The 19,654-nt window shown below is 40.8% G+C and overlaps 1 protein-coding gene across 2 annotated transcripts; it reads right to left on the bottom strand.

Moving 5' to 3' along the window:
* Positions 1 to 6,957: 6,957 nt before the first annotated feature.
* lhx8a (LIM homeobox 8a) lies at positions 6,958 to 13,015 on the bottom strand. Of its 2 annotated transcripts, none has more exons than XM_057857773.1 (8): positions 12,809 to 13,015; positions 11,452 to 11,601; positions 11,192 to 11,313; positions 10,112 to 10,332; positions 8,456 to 8,553; positions 8,197 to 8,292; positions 7,928 to 8,105; positions 6,958 to 7,742 (listed from the first exon to the last, which is right to left on the bottom strand). In XM_057857773.1, the coding sequence occupies exons 1-8, from the start codon at positions 12,833 to 12,835 to the stop codon at positions 7,654 to 7,656; spliced, it is 981 nt and encodes a 326-aa protein (XP_057713756.1). In that variant the 5' UTR covers positions 12,836 to 13,015; the 3' UTR covers positions 6,958 to 7,653. The 2 variants fall into 2 exon arrangements, with proteins under 2 accessions (XP_057713756.1, XP_057713755.1); XM_057857772.1 differs by lacking the exon at positions 12,809 to 13,015 and adding an exon at positions 11,892 to 12,196 and having other exon boundaries at positions 6,960 to 7,742.
* Between the last annotated feature and the right edge of the window lie 6,639 nt (positions 13,016 to 19,654).

Raw genomic sequence — 19,654 nt, 5'->3', positions numbered from 1 at the left:
CGCCGCAGCTAAAGTTTGGGAGGCGACTTTCGAAGAAGAGGAGCGCGCCAAAGTCGACCTCAGCGAGCAAGGGGTATTTTCCAAGACACCCCCCTCCATCAGGCGTGCACAAGAGTATGTGCATGCTCACTTTGACGACCAGCGTGTCCAAGCAGATGGCACACAAACGCCAAACAATGAGCACCTGGTTAGGCACAATGACTCTCAACAACCAGAAAATAGCCCAAAATCAGCTGGTGCTTTTCCACATGTGCGTCACATCGACATCGCTGACGAAGAGCATCTCCAATCTCATCGTGCGAGAACGGACATCTCACACCAGCCTACACCTTCAGCAACCCCACAAAGTGAACTGTCCAATTTAGCAGCCTATCTAGCACGGCGTGATCTGCTGACATCGGGGTTCAAGGTTTTCGACAACCGGCCAGAGTCCTACCTGTCCTGGAAGTCCATGTTCTGCAACGCGACGGAAGGCCTCAATCTCAAGCCCAGCGAAGAGCTCGACCTTCTCACCAAGTGGCTCGGCGGGGAGTCTCTTCAACACGCTCAGAGGATCAGGGCGGTCCACGTGAGTAATCCACAGGCAGGTCTCCAACGTCTGTGGCAGCGGCTAGACAAGACTTATGGCTCTCCAGAGGTAATTGAATCCTCACTCTTCCAACGGTTGCAGACTTTTCCAAGAATCTCCAACAAAGACACTCACTTACTGCAGGAGCTTGCTGATCTTCTGTTAGAGCTATCGTATGCCAAAAGTGAAAGTTATTTGCCGGGTCTTAGCTTTCTCGACACACCAAGGGGCATAAACCCGATAGTTGAAAAACTCCCATATGGACTCCAGGAGTCATGGGTTACACAAGGTACCAAATACAAAAGGGAAAACGGTGCAGTCTATCCACCTTTTTCGTATTTTGTGCGGTTCGTAAATGACTACGCTGAAATGAGAACAGACCCTAGCTTTATGTTACAGTGTTCAAACGTAATAAATCCAAGGGTTGATAAGACATCAGTAAGACGAGACAAATACAGAGTTCCATTGGCGGTGAATAAAATAGAGATCAGTCCGGCTAAATTGACAGCACCCGATCCAGACAAACAATGTCCTATCCACCAAAAACCACATTCACTCGTCAAATGCAGGGGGTTTAGAATGAAAACACTAGACGAAAGAAAGAACATTCTCAAAGAGCACGCCATTTGTTTTAAATGTTGTGCGTCCACAAATCACAGGGCTCGAGACTGTAAAGCTATTATCCAATGCTCAGAATGTGATAGCGATGCTCATGTGTCTGCCATGCATGTCGGTCCACCTCCATGGACACCTCAAGACTTTAATCCCCCAACCCAGAGTCACGGCGGGGAGTCTGAGGGCCCAAATCCTGTGAACACAGCCAGTTGCACAGAAGTATGTGGGCAAGGCGTAAAAGGAAAATCATGCTCAAAGATCTGTTTAGTTAATGTATATCGCCGAACTTCTCCAGAAAAGAAAAAGAGGGTATATGCCATGTTGGATGATCAGAGCAATTCATCCTTAGCCAGATCTGCGTTTTTTGACATGTTTAATGTGCAAGGTACCATATTCCCATACACCATGAGAACATGTGCAGGTTTATCAGAGACACGAGGTCGCAAAGCTGATGGCTTTGTTGTAGAAGATGTAGATGGTAAGGTCTCCATGATGCTGCCTACAATAACAGAATGTGATCAGATTCCAGATAATAGAGACGAAATTCCCAGCCCTGAGGTAGCAGCAGCTCACCCTCATTTGCGATCAATCGCTTCACAGATTCCTCCTCTCGACCCATCGGCAGACATTCTTCTGCTCCTGGGAAGGGACATCATTCAGGCTCATAAAGTTCGTGGTCAGGTAAATGGGCCAAACAATGCACCTCATGCCCAGCGTCTCGATTTAGGATGGGTTGTCATAGGTGATGTCTGTCTCTCTGGAGCTCATAAACCCACATTGAACTCATTTAAGACGAACGTTCTAAACAGTGGACGTCCCACGTTCCTCAGTCCTTGCGAAAACACAATCGTTATCAAAGAGAAATACACCAAAAACGATCCACTAAACACACAAGCGGAACTAGGACAACATATTTTCCAACAAACAACAAATGACGACAAAGTTGCACTTTCGGCAGAAGATGCGTTGTTCCTAGACATTATGCACAACAACTTTGCTAAAGATGAGGCGAATAACTGGGTAGCTCCACTTCCATTCCGCTCACCTAGGCGGCGCCTACCTGACAATCGGGAGCAGGCCTACAATCGTTTAATGTCGCTCCGCAAAACGCTGAGAAGAAAACCTGAAATGAGAGCGCATTACGCTGAGTTTATGGAGAAAATATTCAGCAAGGGCCATGCCGAACCAGCGCCCGCACTGGCGCCAGATCAAGAGTGCTGGTATCTCCCTAGTTTTGGCGTTTACCACCCGCAAAAGCCAGAAAAAATTAGGGTAGTCTTTGATTCGAGTGCTCAACTTGACAATGTTTCTCTCAATGACGTGCTCCTCAAGGGACCAGATCTTAACAACACTCTCGTAGGAGTTCTGATGCGGTTTAGGTCCGACCCATACGCCGTTATGGCAGATGTGGAGCATATGTTTCACAACTTTATAGTACGAGAAGACCACCGTAACTACCTTCGTTTCTTGTGGTTCCAAAATCATGACCTTGATGGAAAAGTGCAAGAATTTAGGATGACTGTCCATGTGTTTGGTAATTGTCCTTCCCCATCAGTCGCCATCTTTGGACTGAAAAGAACAGCCATAGAAGGAGAAATGGAATTTGGCAGTGACGCAAAAGAATTCATTGAACGGCACTTCTATGTAGATGATGGGCTAAAGTCATTCTCTTCCATAGAGCAGGCCATTGATGTTCTTAGTAGGGCACAGAAGATGCTGGCTCAGTGTAACATACGCCTGCACAAAATCTCATCCAATTGTCCTCTCATAACAGGAGCCTTTCCAACCGAAGATCGTGCTGTAGGCATGCAAGGTCTTGACATTGGGCAGACTACCCCACCAATGCAGCGCAGTTTGGGCTTAGGATGGGAGCTGTCGACTGACCAATTCAAGTTCCAAGTAAGAGTAAATGAAAGGCCGTTCACAAAAAGGGGAGTTCTGTCAGTTATCAACAGTGTGTTCGACCCACTTGGTTTTGCTATTCCAGTAATCGTAGGGGGTAGAACCATACTCAGAGACATTTCCACAAATGTTTCAGAGTGGGACACTGAACTGCCAAAAGACAAATTAGAACAGTGGCAAAAGTGGAAAAGTTCCCTCGGACACCTACAACATCTTGAAATTCCCAGAATGTACACTTCAATACCGCTGTCTGCAGCCCAAAGAATAGAGATTGACGTTTTTTGTGATGCTTCCACAAAAGCCGTAGGTGCGGTAGCCTACCTCAAACTCACAAATGAGGACGGACACAGCGAAGTGGGATTCCTCCTCGGCAAAGCACGTTTAGCTCCTAAACCAGACATCACCATACCCCGACTTGAACTCTGTGCAGCAGTCCTGGCCGTGGAAGTAGCAGAGTTGGTTCTAGAGGAGCTGGATGTCACAGTCGATCAGGTGAATCTTTACACAGACTCAAAGGTAGTGCTTGGGTACATCTCAAACACCAAGAGACGCTTTCACGTTTATGTGCACAACAGAGTCGAACGCATCAGGCGCTTTGCACAAACTCACCAGTGGCATTACGTGCCCACACACTTAAATCCGGCAGACCATGCCACACGAGCGTTGCCCGCTGAGCAGCTCTCCAGCTCCACCTGGCTCAGAGGCCCAGCTTTCCTCTCCAGGTTGGACCAAAGTCAAGTTCGAAGTCAAACCTTCGATCTCATAGACCCAGAGACTGACTGTGAGTTGCGTCCTGAGGTAACAACTTGCACTACCACCCTATCAAAAGGCCAGTTTAATAGTGCCAGATTTGAAAGGTTTTCAAGTTGGAAGGTGCTGCAAAAGGCTATTGCCAAACTCCAACATATAGCTCAATCATTCAAGAACAACTCTGAGGTTTCCTGTCGTGGCTGGCACAACTGCAACAAACATTTAACTGAAAAGTCACTGCAACTAGCCAAGACCACGATCATTCGCACCGTTCAAAGAGAGGTCTTCGCAGAAGATATTGGATGCATTGAAAAAGGCACAGCTTTAAAAAACTCAAGTCCACTCAGCAAACTGAATCCATTTGTTGACACGCAAGGGCTCCTTAAAGTTGGAGGCCGACTAAAGAAAGCACAGTTGTCTGCAGAAGAAACCAATCCCATACTCGTCCCTGGAAAGCATCATCTTGCTCAGCTCATAATAAGACACTTTCACGAAAAATTATGTCACCAGGGAAGGCATTTCACGGAGGGAGCAGTCAGAGCAGGGGGCTTTTGGATTGTGGGAGGAAAAAGAGCAGTAAGCAGTGTGATTTTCAAGTGCATCACATGCCGCAAATTAAGGGGCAGGCAACCTGAACAGATAATGGCTGAACTTCCTGAGGACAGGCTGTCCACGGACCCTCCTTTCACAAATGTAGGCCTTGATGTGTTCGGTCCCTGGTCCGTTACAGTGAGAAAAACGCGTGGTGCTAATGCAGATGCTAAAAGATGGGCAGTCATATTCACCTGCATGAGTACACGTGCAATTCATATTGAAGTGATTGAGTCAATGGACACATCGTCATTCATTAATGCACTGCGTCGTTTCTTTGCCATCCGAGGTGGTGCCAAACTCTTGAGATCTGATTGTGGGACAAATTTTGTGAGTGCCTGCAAAGAGCTCCAAATAGACAAACTAGGCTGTCACAATGACAAAATAGGCACATTCTTGAAAGACAGTGCGTGCAAATGGCAGTTTAATCCTCCACATGCATCCCATATGGCTGGTTCCTGGGAACGCATGATCGGCGTCACCCGAAAAATCCTCAATGCAATGCTCCTTGAACATCCATATGGGAAGCTCACACATGAAGTACTCGTGACATTGTTAGCTGAAGTCACCGCAATTGTAAATGCACGCCCGCTAACGGCTGTTTCTACAGATCCCGAAAACCCAGTCATTCTTACTCCTGCGATGCTACTCACGCAAAAGGTTGGCACACCACCGATTCCACCAGGGCAGTTTCAGACCAGTGACCTATTCAAAGCCCAATGGAAGCGCGTGCAGTACTTAGCTAATGTTTTCTGGAGTCGTTGGCAGAAAGAATACATCGCAGGCTTGCAGGTTCGTCGCAAGTGGAAAATAAAAAAGCCGAACCTTCAAATGGGCGACGTTGTTTTAATGAGGGAGTCTCTGGAACATAGGAATAATTGGCCACTCGGACTGATCACAAAATCTTTCCCAAGTGAGGACGGTAATGTCAGAAAAGTTGAGGTTAAGATTTTCCGAAACGGCGAGAATAGGTTTTACATTCGCCCAATTCGTGAAGTTGTGCTTTTGATGTCTAAGGATAGCATGTAAAACGAGTTGTTGTTTTGTATCGTTCATTAGTTAAGGGCTGACATCTTGCAGATGTCAGGCGGGGAGTGTTATGTCCTCTGGTCTTATGTTGACTACTTTTTGGGTTTAATTTCTTTCTAAGATTGTACATTGTTCATCCGTCCACAGGATGTCGCTATTCTAACTCAGAATCTTAAGTTTTTCTTTGGTATTGCTGTTTGCGCTCGGCTTCCCCTAGTGGCGACTTGCTGTAAGCAGCAGGCAGAAAGAACTTTTTATTTCAGTTGGAAAAGAGGCCTTGAGGTGTTAAGACGTTACACACCTCCTCTGCACCATACATCGTTGGGAACCCTTGACAAAACAAAATCTGTAAGTTTGTACGTTTTAACAGTGGGTTAGATGTAATTTTGGTGTGTCTATTCTGTTATTTTGTTGTTATTTGTGTATGTTTCAGTTTTACCAGCCACACACACACACACGCACACACGTTGACACAAAGAAATAAATGAGAGGAAGGAGTTCGGGCCTCCAAGTTTCTTTGTCGGTTTAGCTCGCTGCCAAAGTCGAGTAGCCATACGCTCGGCTGAGGGCAGAAGACTGAGCATTGTGAGCAAGTTTAGAGCGCACGGTAGTACTTTGGGTGTCAAATTCGACTAATGTAGACGTTTCGCCGATATAGGAGATTTTGGCAGAACACCGGTGTTCGGCCATTCCTTACTAGCGGCGAAACTTCCTACACAATGCTCAGCGCGCTTGCGCAAGCATCCACACGCATGCGCACATCGGTTAGAAGCGGCGAGTACTATGTTTTTAGTTATTTCGAACCTTTACACTGCCTCAAAAGATACTTTTTGCATGTATTACCCTTTCATACTTTTAACCGTTTTTTTATATTAAGCTTTGAAGCAGTTGGCCACATTAGTCACGTAGCATATTTAAACAGTCCTTATTTGATATACATTTAAGTATTTTCTGCAGGCATTTTTAGTACGTTATTCCTGTATGCATCTAAATAAAACAAGTTTAGAGCGCATGGTAGTACTTTGGGCATCAAATTCGACCAATGTAGCACGTTTCGCCGATGTAGATTTTGGCAGAACACCGGTCCCCTTAGACACCTGGGCCCAGGTGCAGTCGCACTCCAGTCCCCTAAGTTTCACCTCTGCTTTGATGGGAATGTCGCTGAGGCCATTTTTGTAGGTGCGATGAAAGCTGCCATCATTGAGTTACGCAGTGTTTGATGATGATAGCAATTACTTTACATTCAAGCAATTATGCAGCAATTTAGTATTAAACGGGGGGGGGGGGGAAATCAAATAATTTGGTGAAGAGTATCAGCATCTGCCAAGACCACACAGTTGGGTGTTTGAATGGGTATCAGAAGCCCAAAAATGGCATCAGCGCAACACTAGATTTGAACGGTGAGGAACTGGAGAGGCACCAAGTGACTAGCTCCATCTTGTGCTGAAACTGAGAAGTGCAAGCAAGTATGCAGAACTCAAGCATCTTGTGCAGGGTATATTCAATATTTTCATTATGTACTGCAGGCTAATAAAAACTGGGCCACATGCCCTAGTTTGAACACTCCTACAATAACCATTCCCACTTCTTCCCTGAAAGAGTGCAATTTTTAGTTCCTGTATTCCAGCAATCACAAAAATGTGTTGTACACGGTGGTAAGGCATCCTTGTGAAAATACACATACTGTGAGTATATGAAGAAGTCATCATAGCAACCCATCAATTTTAGTTTGCTGAGTAATTATTCTCACCAGTGAATGAAATGGAGGCAAAGGAGAGGAAATACTAATGCCAGAATTCATTCATAAATAAACCAGTTTCATTTCAAGGACGCATTTTACATCCTATAAATATGTGACTGAAATTTCATAGTATTAAACTTAAATCATGTAATTCTCTTCAATCTTTGCACCTTTTCATCATATATAACAAATAAATACATGTAGCATACATTTCCAACATAGAATTTCACTAAACAAATACAAACACCTGACATTTTCTAACCTCCCTGTGTGCCGTAAGGATTTTAAGTGCATAGAAACCCATTCAGCATGGCAACAATTTTTCTTTGTGTGTAGTGACCCTGTGATTGACTGGAGACCAGGCCAGGTGGTTTCCTGTCTCTTGCCCAAAGTCAGCTGGCATGAGTGCCAATTCACCAGCCACCCAAATATGGAGAAGCGGCATGTGTGGTTAGCTTCAGCTCTCCGGAGTTAGACGACTTTCTGGCAGCTGTGTCAGCGGATGGGATATGAGGGGCTGAAGAAGAAGTGGGTCTGGAGTTTGCACTGCAAATGTAAATTTTACAAACAGTATCAGTAAAACCAATCTGCAACATATTTCTCCATAATTTGTTGGAAATTAGTTTTAAAGTTTTTACTTGTGATTACAATGAGAAACTGACAAAGCAAGCACCAATTGCTTACATTTTTTTTTGTCTGGATAGGTTTTGTGTTAAAGGAGGGTTCCTTACCATCCATATAGGTCATTGTGGTGAGAAGAGGTACATCTGAGTTTATGTAAGCAGTGTATTGCAAATCATCCATCAGCGGTGGCGTCAGCTGACCAGTAGGAAGTTGCATTATTGTTTTCGAGACAGAATTTGGGTTGATGTGCTTTTTTTGACGAGCTCTACAGTTCTGAAACCAGACCTGCAGTTGGAAATAATTGACAGGAAATAAAGATGACATGCAACTCATGGTAAAATTACAGTAGTGGAGAATTATCAATGATTTGTTCCACCTGAATAACCCTGCGGCTTAGACCAGTCCTCTCAGACAGTTTCTGGAGAGCCTGAGCATTTGGGTTGTTGTCTTGGGCAAACTGAGTTTGCATTACCTGAATAGAGAGTTAGGTAAAGGCACGTTAAATTAGACACTCTGGAAAACTGCCCCTCCTACACCAACATCTTCAGTAAATGTAAACATGAACAAAACATGACTCCAAAGTCAGATTAACACATTGGTCAGAGGGCTTCAGATCTTAAAAGTATACAAAACACCTGTAACTGATCAACAGTAAAACTGGTCCTGGCCCTCTTCGCAGGTCTCGATGTGTTGCCCTCCTTTTCTGCTTGCTCTTCATTCATTTTGGATTGTTCTTAAAAGACAACACAAAGTATGTCAGTATCAGTGTGTAAAGAACTGGATATGACACAGGTGATGTCAGTCATAGCGTTTGCCTGTTCCCCTATGAAGCTTTCTTTTACTGGTCAGTCGCAATCATTTTTTTCCCCCCTCTCAGAGTTCGTGAAGCCCGCCCATATTTGGCCAGCACGTGTTCTCTACGTCAGTTTATTGGTGGGAACCAGAATGTGCAGACTGTGTAAAGGTCCCAAAAATGCAAGTGGCTTCTGCCTCATTATTGTTTACTTTTGAGGTACAGATAACCTTTCATCGATTATGAGACAAAATAATTCGGTGCAGTTGTCATGAAACATTCATCACCATACACTCCAAATGAAAACTTTGAGCAGGTTTATTTTGATGGTGAAAACAGGCAGTTTAGAATAGGATGTCAATGTAAACTGCTCCCTCCTAAGACCAGAAGACCCATACCATGTGGCCAATGTCAGATTGTGCAGCATGTGCAAAAGTTTTTAATTTAAACTTTGCAATACTGCAGTTTTCTGCTCCATTTTCACCACATTGTCACGTAATCCGGAAAGGTTTATAATCTATTATTAAATAATGTAAGAACTGATTATTTACAACAAACACTTCATTTTTTTAACTTATTAAGCATTTCAATTTGTCATATCTTTTGTAACAATCTTGTTGCACGTCAATCTCCATCAGATGTGGGTCTTGAGTAACTCAGAAAAATGTACTTCTAAGAGTAGTTTTACCAAGCCATACTTTTTTTTTTACTTCAGTAGATTTGTGAAGAAACGCCACTCTTACTCCGCTACACTAGTCATGACATTTTTCTTCTATTCTACTAGTATATATTACATTTTACTTTTTTTTGCAAGCGATGCCAACAGTAGCTCTACCAGTTTCACCAATGAGATGTTGCATAATTACATCACTCCGTTATACCAGACTCAAGCTCACCGTTCTATGATCACGCCGGCCTGTTCAATCACGTGGAGACTTTAAAGCACCGTAAAAATTTATTTGACAGCGCACTGCAATCAACATGACTCAAAAGCATGGATTTTAACCTCTCTTCCAGTTTTTAACTGGCACCGATTGACCACGGAAAACCGGAGATATGATCCTTTTGATTTCATAATAGGAACTATTCAACTAAGGAACTATTTTCTCCACAACCAGGCACTCATGCTCTTTGGACAAATGATGCTTCAGTTCTGTAATTTTTCCTCTCGCCAGTATGCAATAATTTTTGTTGTTGTATGTGTGTGGCTTAATGTGGTTATGTAATGGATTATTGTACAGTTCATTTAGATAACTGCGCTGAGAAGAAAAAAAAAAAAAAGATCGTAAACGTTATTCATTACTTAAGTATTCTTTTCACCAAACGCTTTACTTTAACTTGAGTGCAATTTTTTGATGACTTCTTTTACTTGACTAATATTATTTTGAAGTAAGGCTACTCTTGTGTAAAAAAAAATTTGGCTACACTACCCACCTCTGATCTCCACGAGTCATTGAAAGATATTTCTGTAAGAGTTCAATCCGTACGAATTATTTACCATCTTCTTTGGATCGTTTGATATTTTCCATCATAATATCATAGTGGGGTCGGCAGAAAAGTCTGTTCTCCAATAGTCCACACTCCTCCCCAGTGGACAGCAGTCGCTTACAGGTAGCGCAGGAGAAACAAGCCAGGTGGAAAGTGCTGCCTTTTGCCTGTCGCACCCAGTCACTGGAATGGATGGTACGGCCACATCGAGCACAGCGGGTACCATACTTCCTGATACAGAATACACAAACAGTAGATGTAATTAAGACTGCATCTTGTGCCATGCCTCATTGCAGCTTCTACCCAACAACCAGAGAACTACCAACCTATGATAAATGAATGTAATACAAAGGGTTCACAAAATATTTTAAATGGAAATAACTTTTGGCCCGAGACTTCAATTTTTTTTTTTTTTTTGCAAATGATGGTAGAGATGACTTAAGTAAGTGACAGTTCTTAGACCATTTATTATAAGTTTAAATGGTACACCCCAGCTGTGTTCACAGTGTTTAGTGTTATTCCATTTGTTTTATTATTTATTTATTTCTTTAAAAAATATATTTTATACAACAGGAACTTCAATATCTGGATAAGATTCACAAGAATTATGGAAAGTACTAATGTGACATGTGACCTATTAAGTATAACAAGTACGCTTATTTTGTTTTTTTACATCTGAAAACCAAATAAACATAATAATAATAATAAAAAAAAAAAACATTTCACGTCAATGCCTCACTTTTTAATGTTGGTATGCTTACCTTACTAGTTTGGCAAATTCCGTGATAATCCATTATCTGTCTCAGTGCTCGACTCTGAATGTTGACTGAGGTTATGTTTTTTAAAGATGTAGTAAAAGTAAAAAGGTAAACAAATGAGCTAGTGGAAATTCCTTTAGGATGTTTTGAAAGAAACATACTTGCACTCTGGAAAAATAAACACGTGTTTATTTTTGTTTGAATCTAAAAAGCGATTTAGTTGCACAGTTATGGTATAAACCATTGATTTCCTTTTCAGGGTTCGTACAATATATTATTTATCCAAAATACCTCTACACCACCCATTTGGGTGATCAAAACCCCAGACTAACCTGAAGTAGTCCAGTTTACAGAAAACCTGTCTCTCTTTGATATAGCAGCTCACATGTCTTCCTAAAGATGTCTTGCACACACAGCATGACAGGCATCGGACATGCCAGCACACATTGTTCACCTAAAGGGGGAACACATTTTATAATACTAATAATAATAATTCAAAGTATCCCAACTAAATAGTACATAGATATTAAGGTGCATTTATGTCTGACACTGATGTGGGACCTAAATATGATTTGTTAATATAACGCCATACCTTAAGGAGATATCTGTCCACTATCTCCTTACAGCAGGAGGAACAGAATATTTTCCCCTGCTGAGAGGCAACAACGGAGTCGGAGGTAGACGCCGACAGAGAGCATGGGGAACGGGAGTCCTCAAAAATGTCTTCAGAACCAGATGAATTCTGTCAGAAGACGCAATTGCACATGAAACAACTGCTTGCAAACATATTTGCGCTCAATTAAACGATGCGTTTAAGTCATTTTAATTAATTAAACACAATATGACTAAAAAATATCCAAACTAATTCAAAAGTTGCCTTGCTACCACAATAATATTTGACGTTTGTTACGGCGGCACTTTGATGTGCGCGCTCATTCACTCGAGCGCATTTTACACCGTTTTACTACCTAAAGTTCGTGTATTTAGGTGACGCAACACGAATATTGAATATTTAACAAAGAAACTACTTACTGTGTCGACTAAAAAATTTCCATGTTGGACAAAAGTGGCCGGAAGTCCCAGGTCTATCTCCGACATGCCTCTGGCTCAACTACTGACCGACTGACATATGCTCACTCCACTGACAACCCAAGTTCATATTCCCATGACAACCAATTTCATTTCATTATCACCACTGACGGAACAAAAACTAATCGTATATCTTCCTTAACACAAGTGTAGTGATGTAATGCTCACATTAGAGATGGGATTAAAAGCAAATTAATAAATAAACTAGGCGATGTCATTCATACAAAGCACCATCATGCAGGGGCGTGCGCAGCTGAATGCAGTTCTGCGTAATGGCCTCGCAGGTGCACTTAATAGAGAAAGCGGCTGCTCGAATAGGAATAATTACCACTTATTTCATTTCACTCAGGCGTATACACTATTCCCAATGGCTTAATGTTAACAATCGAACAATATACAAGTATAATAGAGAGTTAATTGTTGCAGTATGTTGAACTCAGTGTTTTCACACACACACACACACACAAAACATAATCCATAAATGTGATTATTTTGAAAACGATTTACGTTGTTTTATAACAATATACGTGGTTTTCTAAATGAAATTGATTATCAAAACCATGGGGGTAGTAGAAACTGCTTACACATTTCGTTTGCTTTCTCTTTAGAAGAAAAAAAAAAAAGATTTTATATGTGCATGAATTACCTATAATAATTCAGCTGTTAACAATTTGAAACACTGTCCTTAGAAATGAAAGAACACTATATTTCTTTAGCCCAATCTTCGTTTGGATTACATTAAATTAAACTCGCGCATCATTGTTTAACTCCACATTATATCATTATTAAACTTTCGAGTTTTGCATCTTTCGAAGACATCCAATGGTCGAATAGCCGTAGGCCCCACGAGTGAAACTTACCACGCTCTTGGAGACAGAGTTAAACATTTCCCCTAAAAATCGTCAGGAAAAATCCAGTTTCCCGTTTCAGTACGTTCTTTTTCAGATGTTTCTTGTCAAGCCACTTCTTTCAGCGATATGCTTGTTTCAATTTGGTACTTAGTTATCTGCATAAAAGTAATGCACCTCCCGTTCTGATACTGGGCCCGCCTGCTGTAGCATAATCAAAACAAATACCCCTCTAACCAGGCCCGGACAGGCCATATATAGGTGGAGAATTCTACCTGCGCTGACCCAATGATTGGCCTGCTCCACCTCTCGCTCTCGCTGTCTTTTTTCTTTCCCTTTTCTTTTTAAATACATGTTTCCCATGCGCTTTTTTCCACAAGCAGGCAAGGCCAATCAGTGCACAGCATATTTTAGCTTTTGGGTAAACTCTCTGTGAAATGACTCAATTTGAGTGTACATGCTTAATTGGCCATCACATAAACTCCAGACTCGATTAAAGTTTTTTTGTTTGTTTGTTTGTTTTTGTTGTTGATCTTAAACCCATTTTTTCTGACTTAAAAAACAAAGTTTATTGTTTAGAGTCAGCAGGAACACTATAATGTATGTAATAAATTAATTATCCATCACTAATTACTGTTAATAACATTATTATGAAAAAAATAAAATAAAATGCTGAGCAGTGTAATTTTAGAACAGTTTTTATTGTACATTTTGACCATTCTGATGTTTCAGATAATACAATTTACTGACACCAACATATAGGAATCACATGCATATGAAATGTGGCTATCAAAACCAACGGGGTAGTATAGGTTTGGTCTCAACATGGGTAGGGACGATATAACAGCATAATCTGCATGTACACTTTTTGCTGGGGACGGGACATTCATTCATTCATTAATAAGACCAAACAGATTGGGTCAGGGCTACATTTCTCACGAATATGAACACGCATATATTTAATTGATAGGCTAAATTGTCAATACAAAATACATCTGTATTGACTTATACTAACTTCCATGTGCATTGGTTCAGGTGATACACCGTTCTATTCATTAAAAAAAAAAAAAAATTTTTAACTACTAAAGAAATAATTTAAAAACTTCCCGAATAAATGTCTGTATTTAATTAGCAAAATTATATTTCAATATATGAGGATATTTCAAAATATTTTAAAATAAACCATAAATACAAACTTGTTAATAACCTCTTAACTATCCAGGATTGCAAAAAATGAACATTTGTCTTAAGACCACTCAACATTTTTGAGAAATTAGTATTATATATATGTTATATTAATTTCTCAACAATGTCAGGTAGCAACAAAAATAAATGAAAAGTCAGCTTTCCTTCAGGCAAGACACTACTGCGTTTTGTCCACAAGCACAGCCAAATGCAACAAAAAATGAAAGCTCCTTTGGGCTGCTTTAAAACCACATAAATAAAATAAAAATGAAAATTGGGGAGAAAGGGATAAACCTCGGTTCACTACATTTCTTACAGTTTAATTAACGTTAACAGTTGAAAACAAATTCATGAGGACACTTCTCTCTAAGCAGCTTCCTACCCAATTTTTGCAGGTTATTAAATTCACACAGTTAATGTTATGCTCATGCTGATACAGGTCGTACTCTCAGTAGCAAAATTAGTGGTGTGTTCCCCACCTCCACAACATTGACATCTTTTTACATTACCTACAGTGGCTGCTGGCCGGAAAAAAAATCTTCTAATATCCCTCCTCTTCGAAGGGGGCGGAGGAGGCGGCATGGGGCTGGGGCTGAGAGTGCGTGTGTTTGTGTTAGGGGCGGGTCAAGTCATCAGCCGATCAAATGTCCATTTGAGGTGAAAAAAATGGACTGGCACACTCAGCAGTGAAAAGGGGTAAATGTAAGTCTAAACGTAATGAAAATAATTCACTCAATAATGGTAAGATTAATTCTATCCTTGCAACATATGGGGAGACAATGTAAATTACCTATATAACTGAAGTTATAATATAATGCAAATAAGGTTGTTTAAAAATTGGTAGAGACAATTTCAAAATCCTGAAAAGCTGGTAGTGTTATGTCCCTATCGTCCCTATGCAAACCTACCCCCTTGATCAAAACACTTAAAATTTTAATGTCCAAGTATAGCGAGGAAACATTTTCAGTACAGTACATCAATTGAGTGCGGTGGATCGTGCAGAATTTGCTGACTGTATCGGAATGTTTCATCTTCTGGAAGCCTAAATCACGGTCATTTGTGTGGTGGAGAAGAGATATGGCTTCCACGCAGTCATCTTCTGTTTGCTGGTCACCTGTGGTGACTAACATCATTCTTTAGGATGAAAGCACAACTTTTTGTTCAGGACTGGAGACTACATGCTGTTCTGGAATGATGCTGATGCAGTCTTCAGATGCCAAGAAAGACTTTGTTCCTCTGTCTTAAAAGTCTTCCCATCTAAAATGAATGAAATGTTGCATTTTAGAAACAATATGCAAATTTATTTTATATAAGATGATTCCATTAACACCCGCGGTTATAACAGTCCATATCAGTCTCACAAACAGCATTTGGATGGAAGGAACGATATGTGACGTGTCCGGCACCTGTAGCTGCACCGCTGATGCGCCACATGCTGACCCACTAAGGCACCATTAACAAACTGGGGGGGCCAGATCTGTAAGTGGACCACAGAAGGGGTTGGGTCACATATCTACAGCACTTTACTTTGGCAATTATAAGTTCCATGTTAAAAGAAGTTGAAGTTTTATGTAAAGATGTTTCAATCTCATTTACAGGACTTTATTCTGGCAATTATAAATTGCATATTGGAAGAAGTTACAGTTGTATGAAAAGATGTTTGGTGGCCGTGGCACAGTTGGTATCTGGAGTTGTCCTTGGACCAAAGGGTCAATGGTTCAATTCCCGACTACGACTGCCCACTGTCGAAGTGCCCTTGGGCAAGGCACTGAACCCTGATTTGCCTCCAATGGGTTGACAGCGCCTTGCATGGCAGCAGCCCCATTGGTGTGTGAACGTGTGCGTGAATGGGTAAATGTGTGCTTTACTGTAAAGCGCTTCGGGCATGGTAACCATGCAGATAAATGCGCTACATAAGTACTGTCCATTTACCATGTTTCAATCTGTGTGATTTTCGGTTTTATTTTATGTGATCAACAGTATGTTTGAAAAATGAAAGCAGAAATAATAAATTTTAGGAAGACTTGTCTGGGGAGCACAAGGTCCCACTTCAGACCAGATTGTGATTAATTATTCTAGCTTTGCTAGTCAGCTTGTTCAAAGCTCCTTATATGCAGTGTGTACACCTTAAAATCTCTAACCAAATATTACAATTTTCAAATTTAGAAACAGCATAATGGCCGTGTACAAGGGAGGTAAGTAAAAAAAAAAAAAATAAATAAAAAAAAAAAGGGGTTAAATTCAGTTCTAGACCAGTTCTAGACCAAATCACTTGTTGTCTGAACTGAAACAGAGTCACAGATCAAAGCAGTGTCTCTCAGTCAACTTACAAACACAAGAGACCAAAAGCTTTGAGCTTGTTATGTTATCATGAAGCTTTCACCACTTAATCTGTGCACACACACGAACACACCAAACACAATTGTATACCCAATTGTATGATAAGCAGGCCTAAAAATGAATTTCAAAGATAAAGTAGGAATACTTGTGACGTTTTTATTTTCTTTTGTTCTCCCTTCATGAATGAACCTTCCTTCCCTTTATATTTCTTCTTGCTAGTTTTGTTCTCTTCTCCCATCAAACGCATTTCCCAAACTCACTTAGATTCTTTTTACCCCTTCACCCTCCTTCTTCTATCGCTCCTCCATCTCTCCTACTTTTCCCTGACATGTCTCTTAAGTTTCCTGTCCTTTGTGAAACCCACTTCACAGTCACATCTTGTTATTCTGCTTCTATCCTGTTTTAATTGAATTCCCGCCCCCTGATATAGGAGAGTCACGCTACTGAAGGAAACGGGTGAACAGTGGCTGTAGAGTGACAAGTTATTCTGGGCAACCTGTGGAGATAAACATAGACGGGTAATGGAGGTAAATGTCTGTTCTGCTGGATGGGTTTTATGTAAACAATTAGCCGGTAGGTTCTGATATGACATGAACAAGATTCATAGTAGCTAACAGTGGTATGGTATCAATAGTCCTACAAACCTCCATGATAGGGTAATAAGCTATTAGTTTCATTAGATCAAGGTGTGGACAAAGCCATAGAAAACAAAGTTGTTGATTTTTTTTTTTTTTTTTTTAGCGAGCATGTGGCTGCGGGTGTATCGGCAAACAGAATATGCATAATTTAAAAAAAAATATATATATATATTTATCATGAGTTTAAGGTAATCATGCTCGTAAAATGACTGTCATATTTGTGTGTGTTCTCAGTTCTTTTTTCTTTATGCAGCACCTGATTGAGCCAGATTGGCGGGGTAACACGACACACCTGTGCTTGATTAGGAAAGCTCAGTATTTAAGGAAGCCTGTCACCATCTGCAAGTGTCGGACTATTGCTTGCTATTTGCCTTGCTTACCGCCTGTGTGTTCATCGTCATCCTTCGAGTTTCCCGACGTTCTACGGTCGTATTCTGGTTTGGTTAGCTTTACTTTAGTGCTCTTTTGGACTTTGTAGTTAGACTCTTGTACTCTGTTATATTCATGCATTTTAGCGTGCTCTCTTAGTTGTACTTGTTAAACTCGCGTTTGTTAGCGTGCCCTTAGTTGTACTTGTTAAACTCGCGTTTGTCAGCGTGCCCTTAGTTGTACTTGTTAAACTCGCGTTTGTTAGCGTGCCCTTAGTTGTACTTGTTAAACTCGCGTTTGTTAGCGTGCTTCCTTTGTTGTACTTGTTAAACTCGCGTTTGTTAGCGTGCTCCTTTTGTTGTACTTATTAAATACAAACATTTACTCTACTGATCTCCTGGTCTGTGTTTTGGATCCACATTAACGGCTTGCCGTTCCTAACAATGACGAGTAAAACCTGATTAATTAAGGGATTGACTCCCTCAAAAAAGATCAAGAGACCCTCTGGGCCTTATACGCCTTCAGAGAAAGACTAAAAAATTTGTACCAATAAAAAAGTATTAAACATAAAACAAGTAATACATTTAAAGTATTATTATTATTATTTTTACAATTCATTTAATTTAACAAGCACATTAACGTATTTCTTCTTATCTATGATCAAGTCATATCCATTGTCAAGTTCACTTCAGCAACGTTATGGTTACTATCCAGGATTAACCTAATCCAATCACAATTGGTTTGGAGAGTGAGGGGTGAAACGACCAAGCACGTCTGTTAATAAATAGGCATAATCCCCACAATAAAATGGCTCCTGGGCCTTCCTGAAGTCCAGGAGCATGGGGTATCAGCCACAGCCACAGCCATTAAGGAAAATGTGTCTAGAAGGAGAATTTTATCCCAGATGTGGTGGTGTGAGGGGGGGGGTATACACCGCAAACTGTGCTATTTGATTGTACATTTTTCAAGTATTAAATATTTTCCACACATTCTTCTGCAGTTGTTTCTTATTGACATCCAACAAATTCAATTCTGACACCTTGGTGGTGATGTTACACCGTTCAATCACAACACCTGTTTGGTTATGATACAGCCAACATGGCTGTCGCTGTATGTCTCATTTCTCCTGTTTACAATGCTTGTTTTGGATATTATGGAGGCCAAAATGAGCATTAATGTGAAATGCCTCAAAGATTTGGTGATGGGGAAACGGCAAAGGCTCTTTTCTATCAAAGGCTGCTGGAACTGTCATAATGCCACGAAATGCATGAATTCAGATGGGACTAAATGGACGCTGGCATATAGCATAAAGCAACGGTCATAAATGGACACAAAATAAGGGTTTTGGAAATATTTTATTTCACACACAAGGTCAAGACTGTGCAGCAGTTGAGCTCCGGTATTATCACATCTGCAGAAAACAACACTTTTTTTTTTCTTTAAATTACGTCCTTGAAATGGCATCCTCCCCTACAAATGCATTATTGAAATCTGATGTTGACCACTGTTTCAATGTCTTTATTCAGATGATAACTTCTACTTCACCTTTGTATTATAGGATAATACTTTGCAAAACACTAAAGTCCAGATGTGTGATGCTTGTGGCAACAATTGCTGCCATGCTTACTGTTTATCTGAACAAGTTTTCATTACATGCCAGTATTAGACTCTTTAAAAGATGCATTTTGAAAATATTTGAGCAGTCTGTACATTAAGGTACAGTATCATACTTATTTCGGAGTTTAAGTGTTTGACGCGGACATCACTCACCAGAGGTTCAGGCAGGAAGTAAAGAGGCCTTCTCGGGTGACACATTCAGACAAAGGCAGACACACTCATAACTGGTTCGTCCCTATTAACAGGAAGTTTTACATTTGTCCTGTTGCTGTGCACATGTGTCTTGTCGGGGGGTTGTCCGTGCTTTGGCTCACGGCTGGTCTGAGTTCATCTAATGAGTTGAAAGTAACGGATTGCCGATAGGTTTAGTCATACAAACATGGTTTGCGACAGGAAACCACACAGAATGGAGTGATGAGAGACAGAGCGTAGGAGGCTATAGTGGAAGGAATCTACAAGTTTTTCAAATTTAAGTATAAAAGTCCTCCCGTGTGAGAGGCTGTCCGGATAAATGAGCTGTTATATTTCTACCTTGTAAATCCTATTGTAAAAAGGTTCAACAGCTACTCTTTGTTGTTACATTGTGTGAAAACTGTAAACTGCCATTCGATATTTAGCCGTCAAAATTAATGATTGGCCTGCTCCAAGGCTTAACTAACATTAATGACAGAAATAGATTTCAAACTTGTGTTAAAACATCTTCATCCAG

The sequence above is a fragment of the Corythoichthys intestinalis genome, chromosome 14 (assembly GCF_030265065.1).
Source record: "Corythoichthys intestinalis isolate RoL2023-P3 chromosome 14, ASM3026506v1, whole genome shotgun sequence".
NCBI classification, from domain to species: domain Eukaryota; kingdom Metazoa; phylum Chordata; class Actinopteri; order Syngnathiformes; family Syngnathidae; genus Corythoichthys; species Corythoichthys intestinalis.
This window is presented reverse-complemented; position numbering and strand designations above follow the sequence as displayed.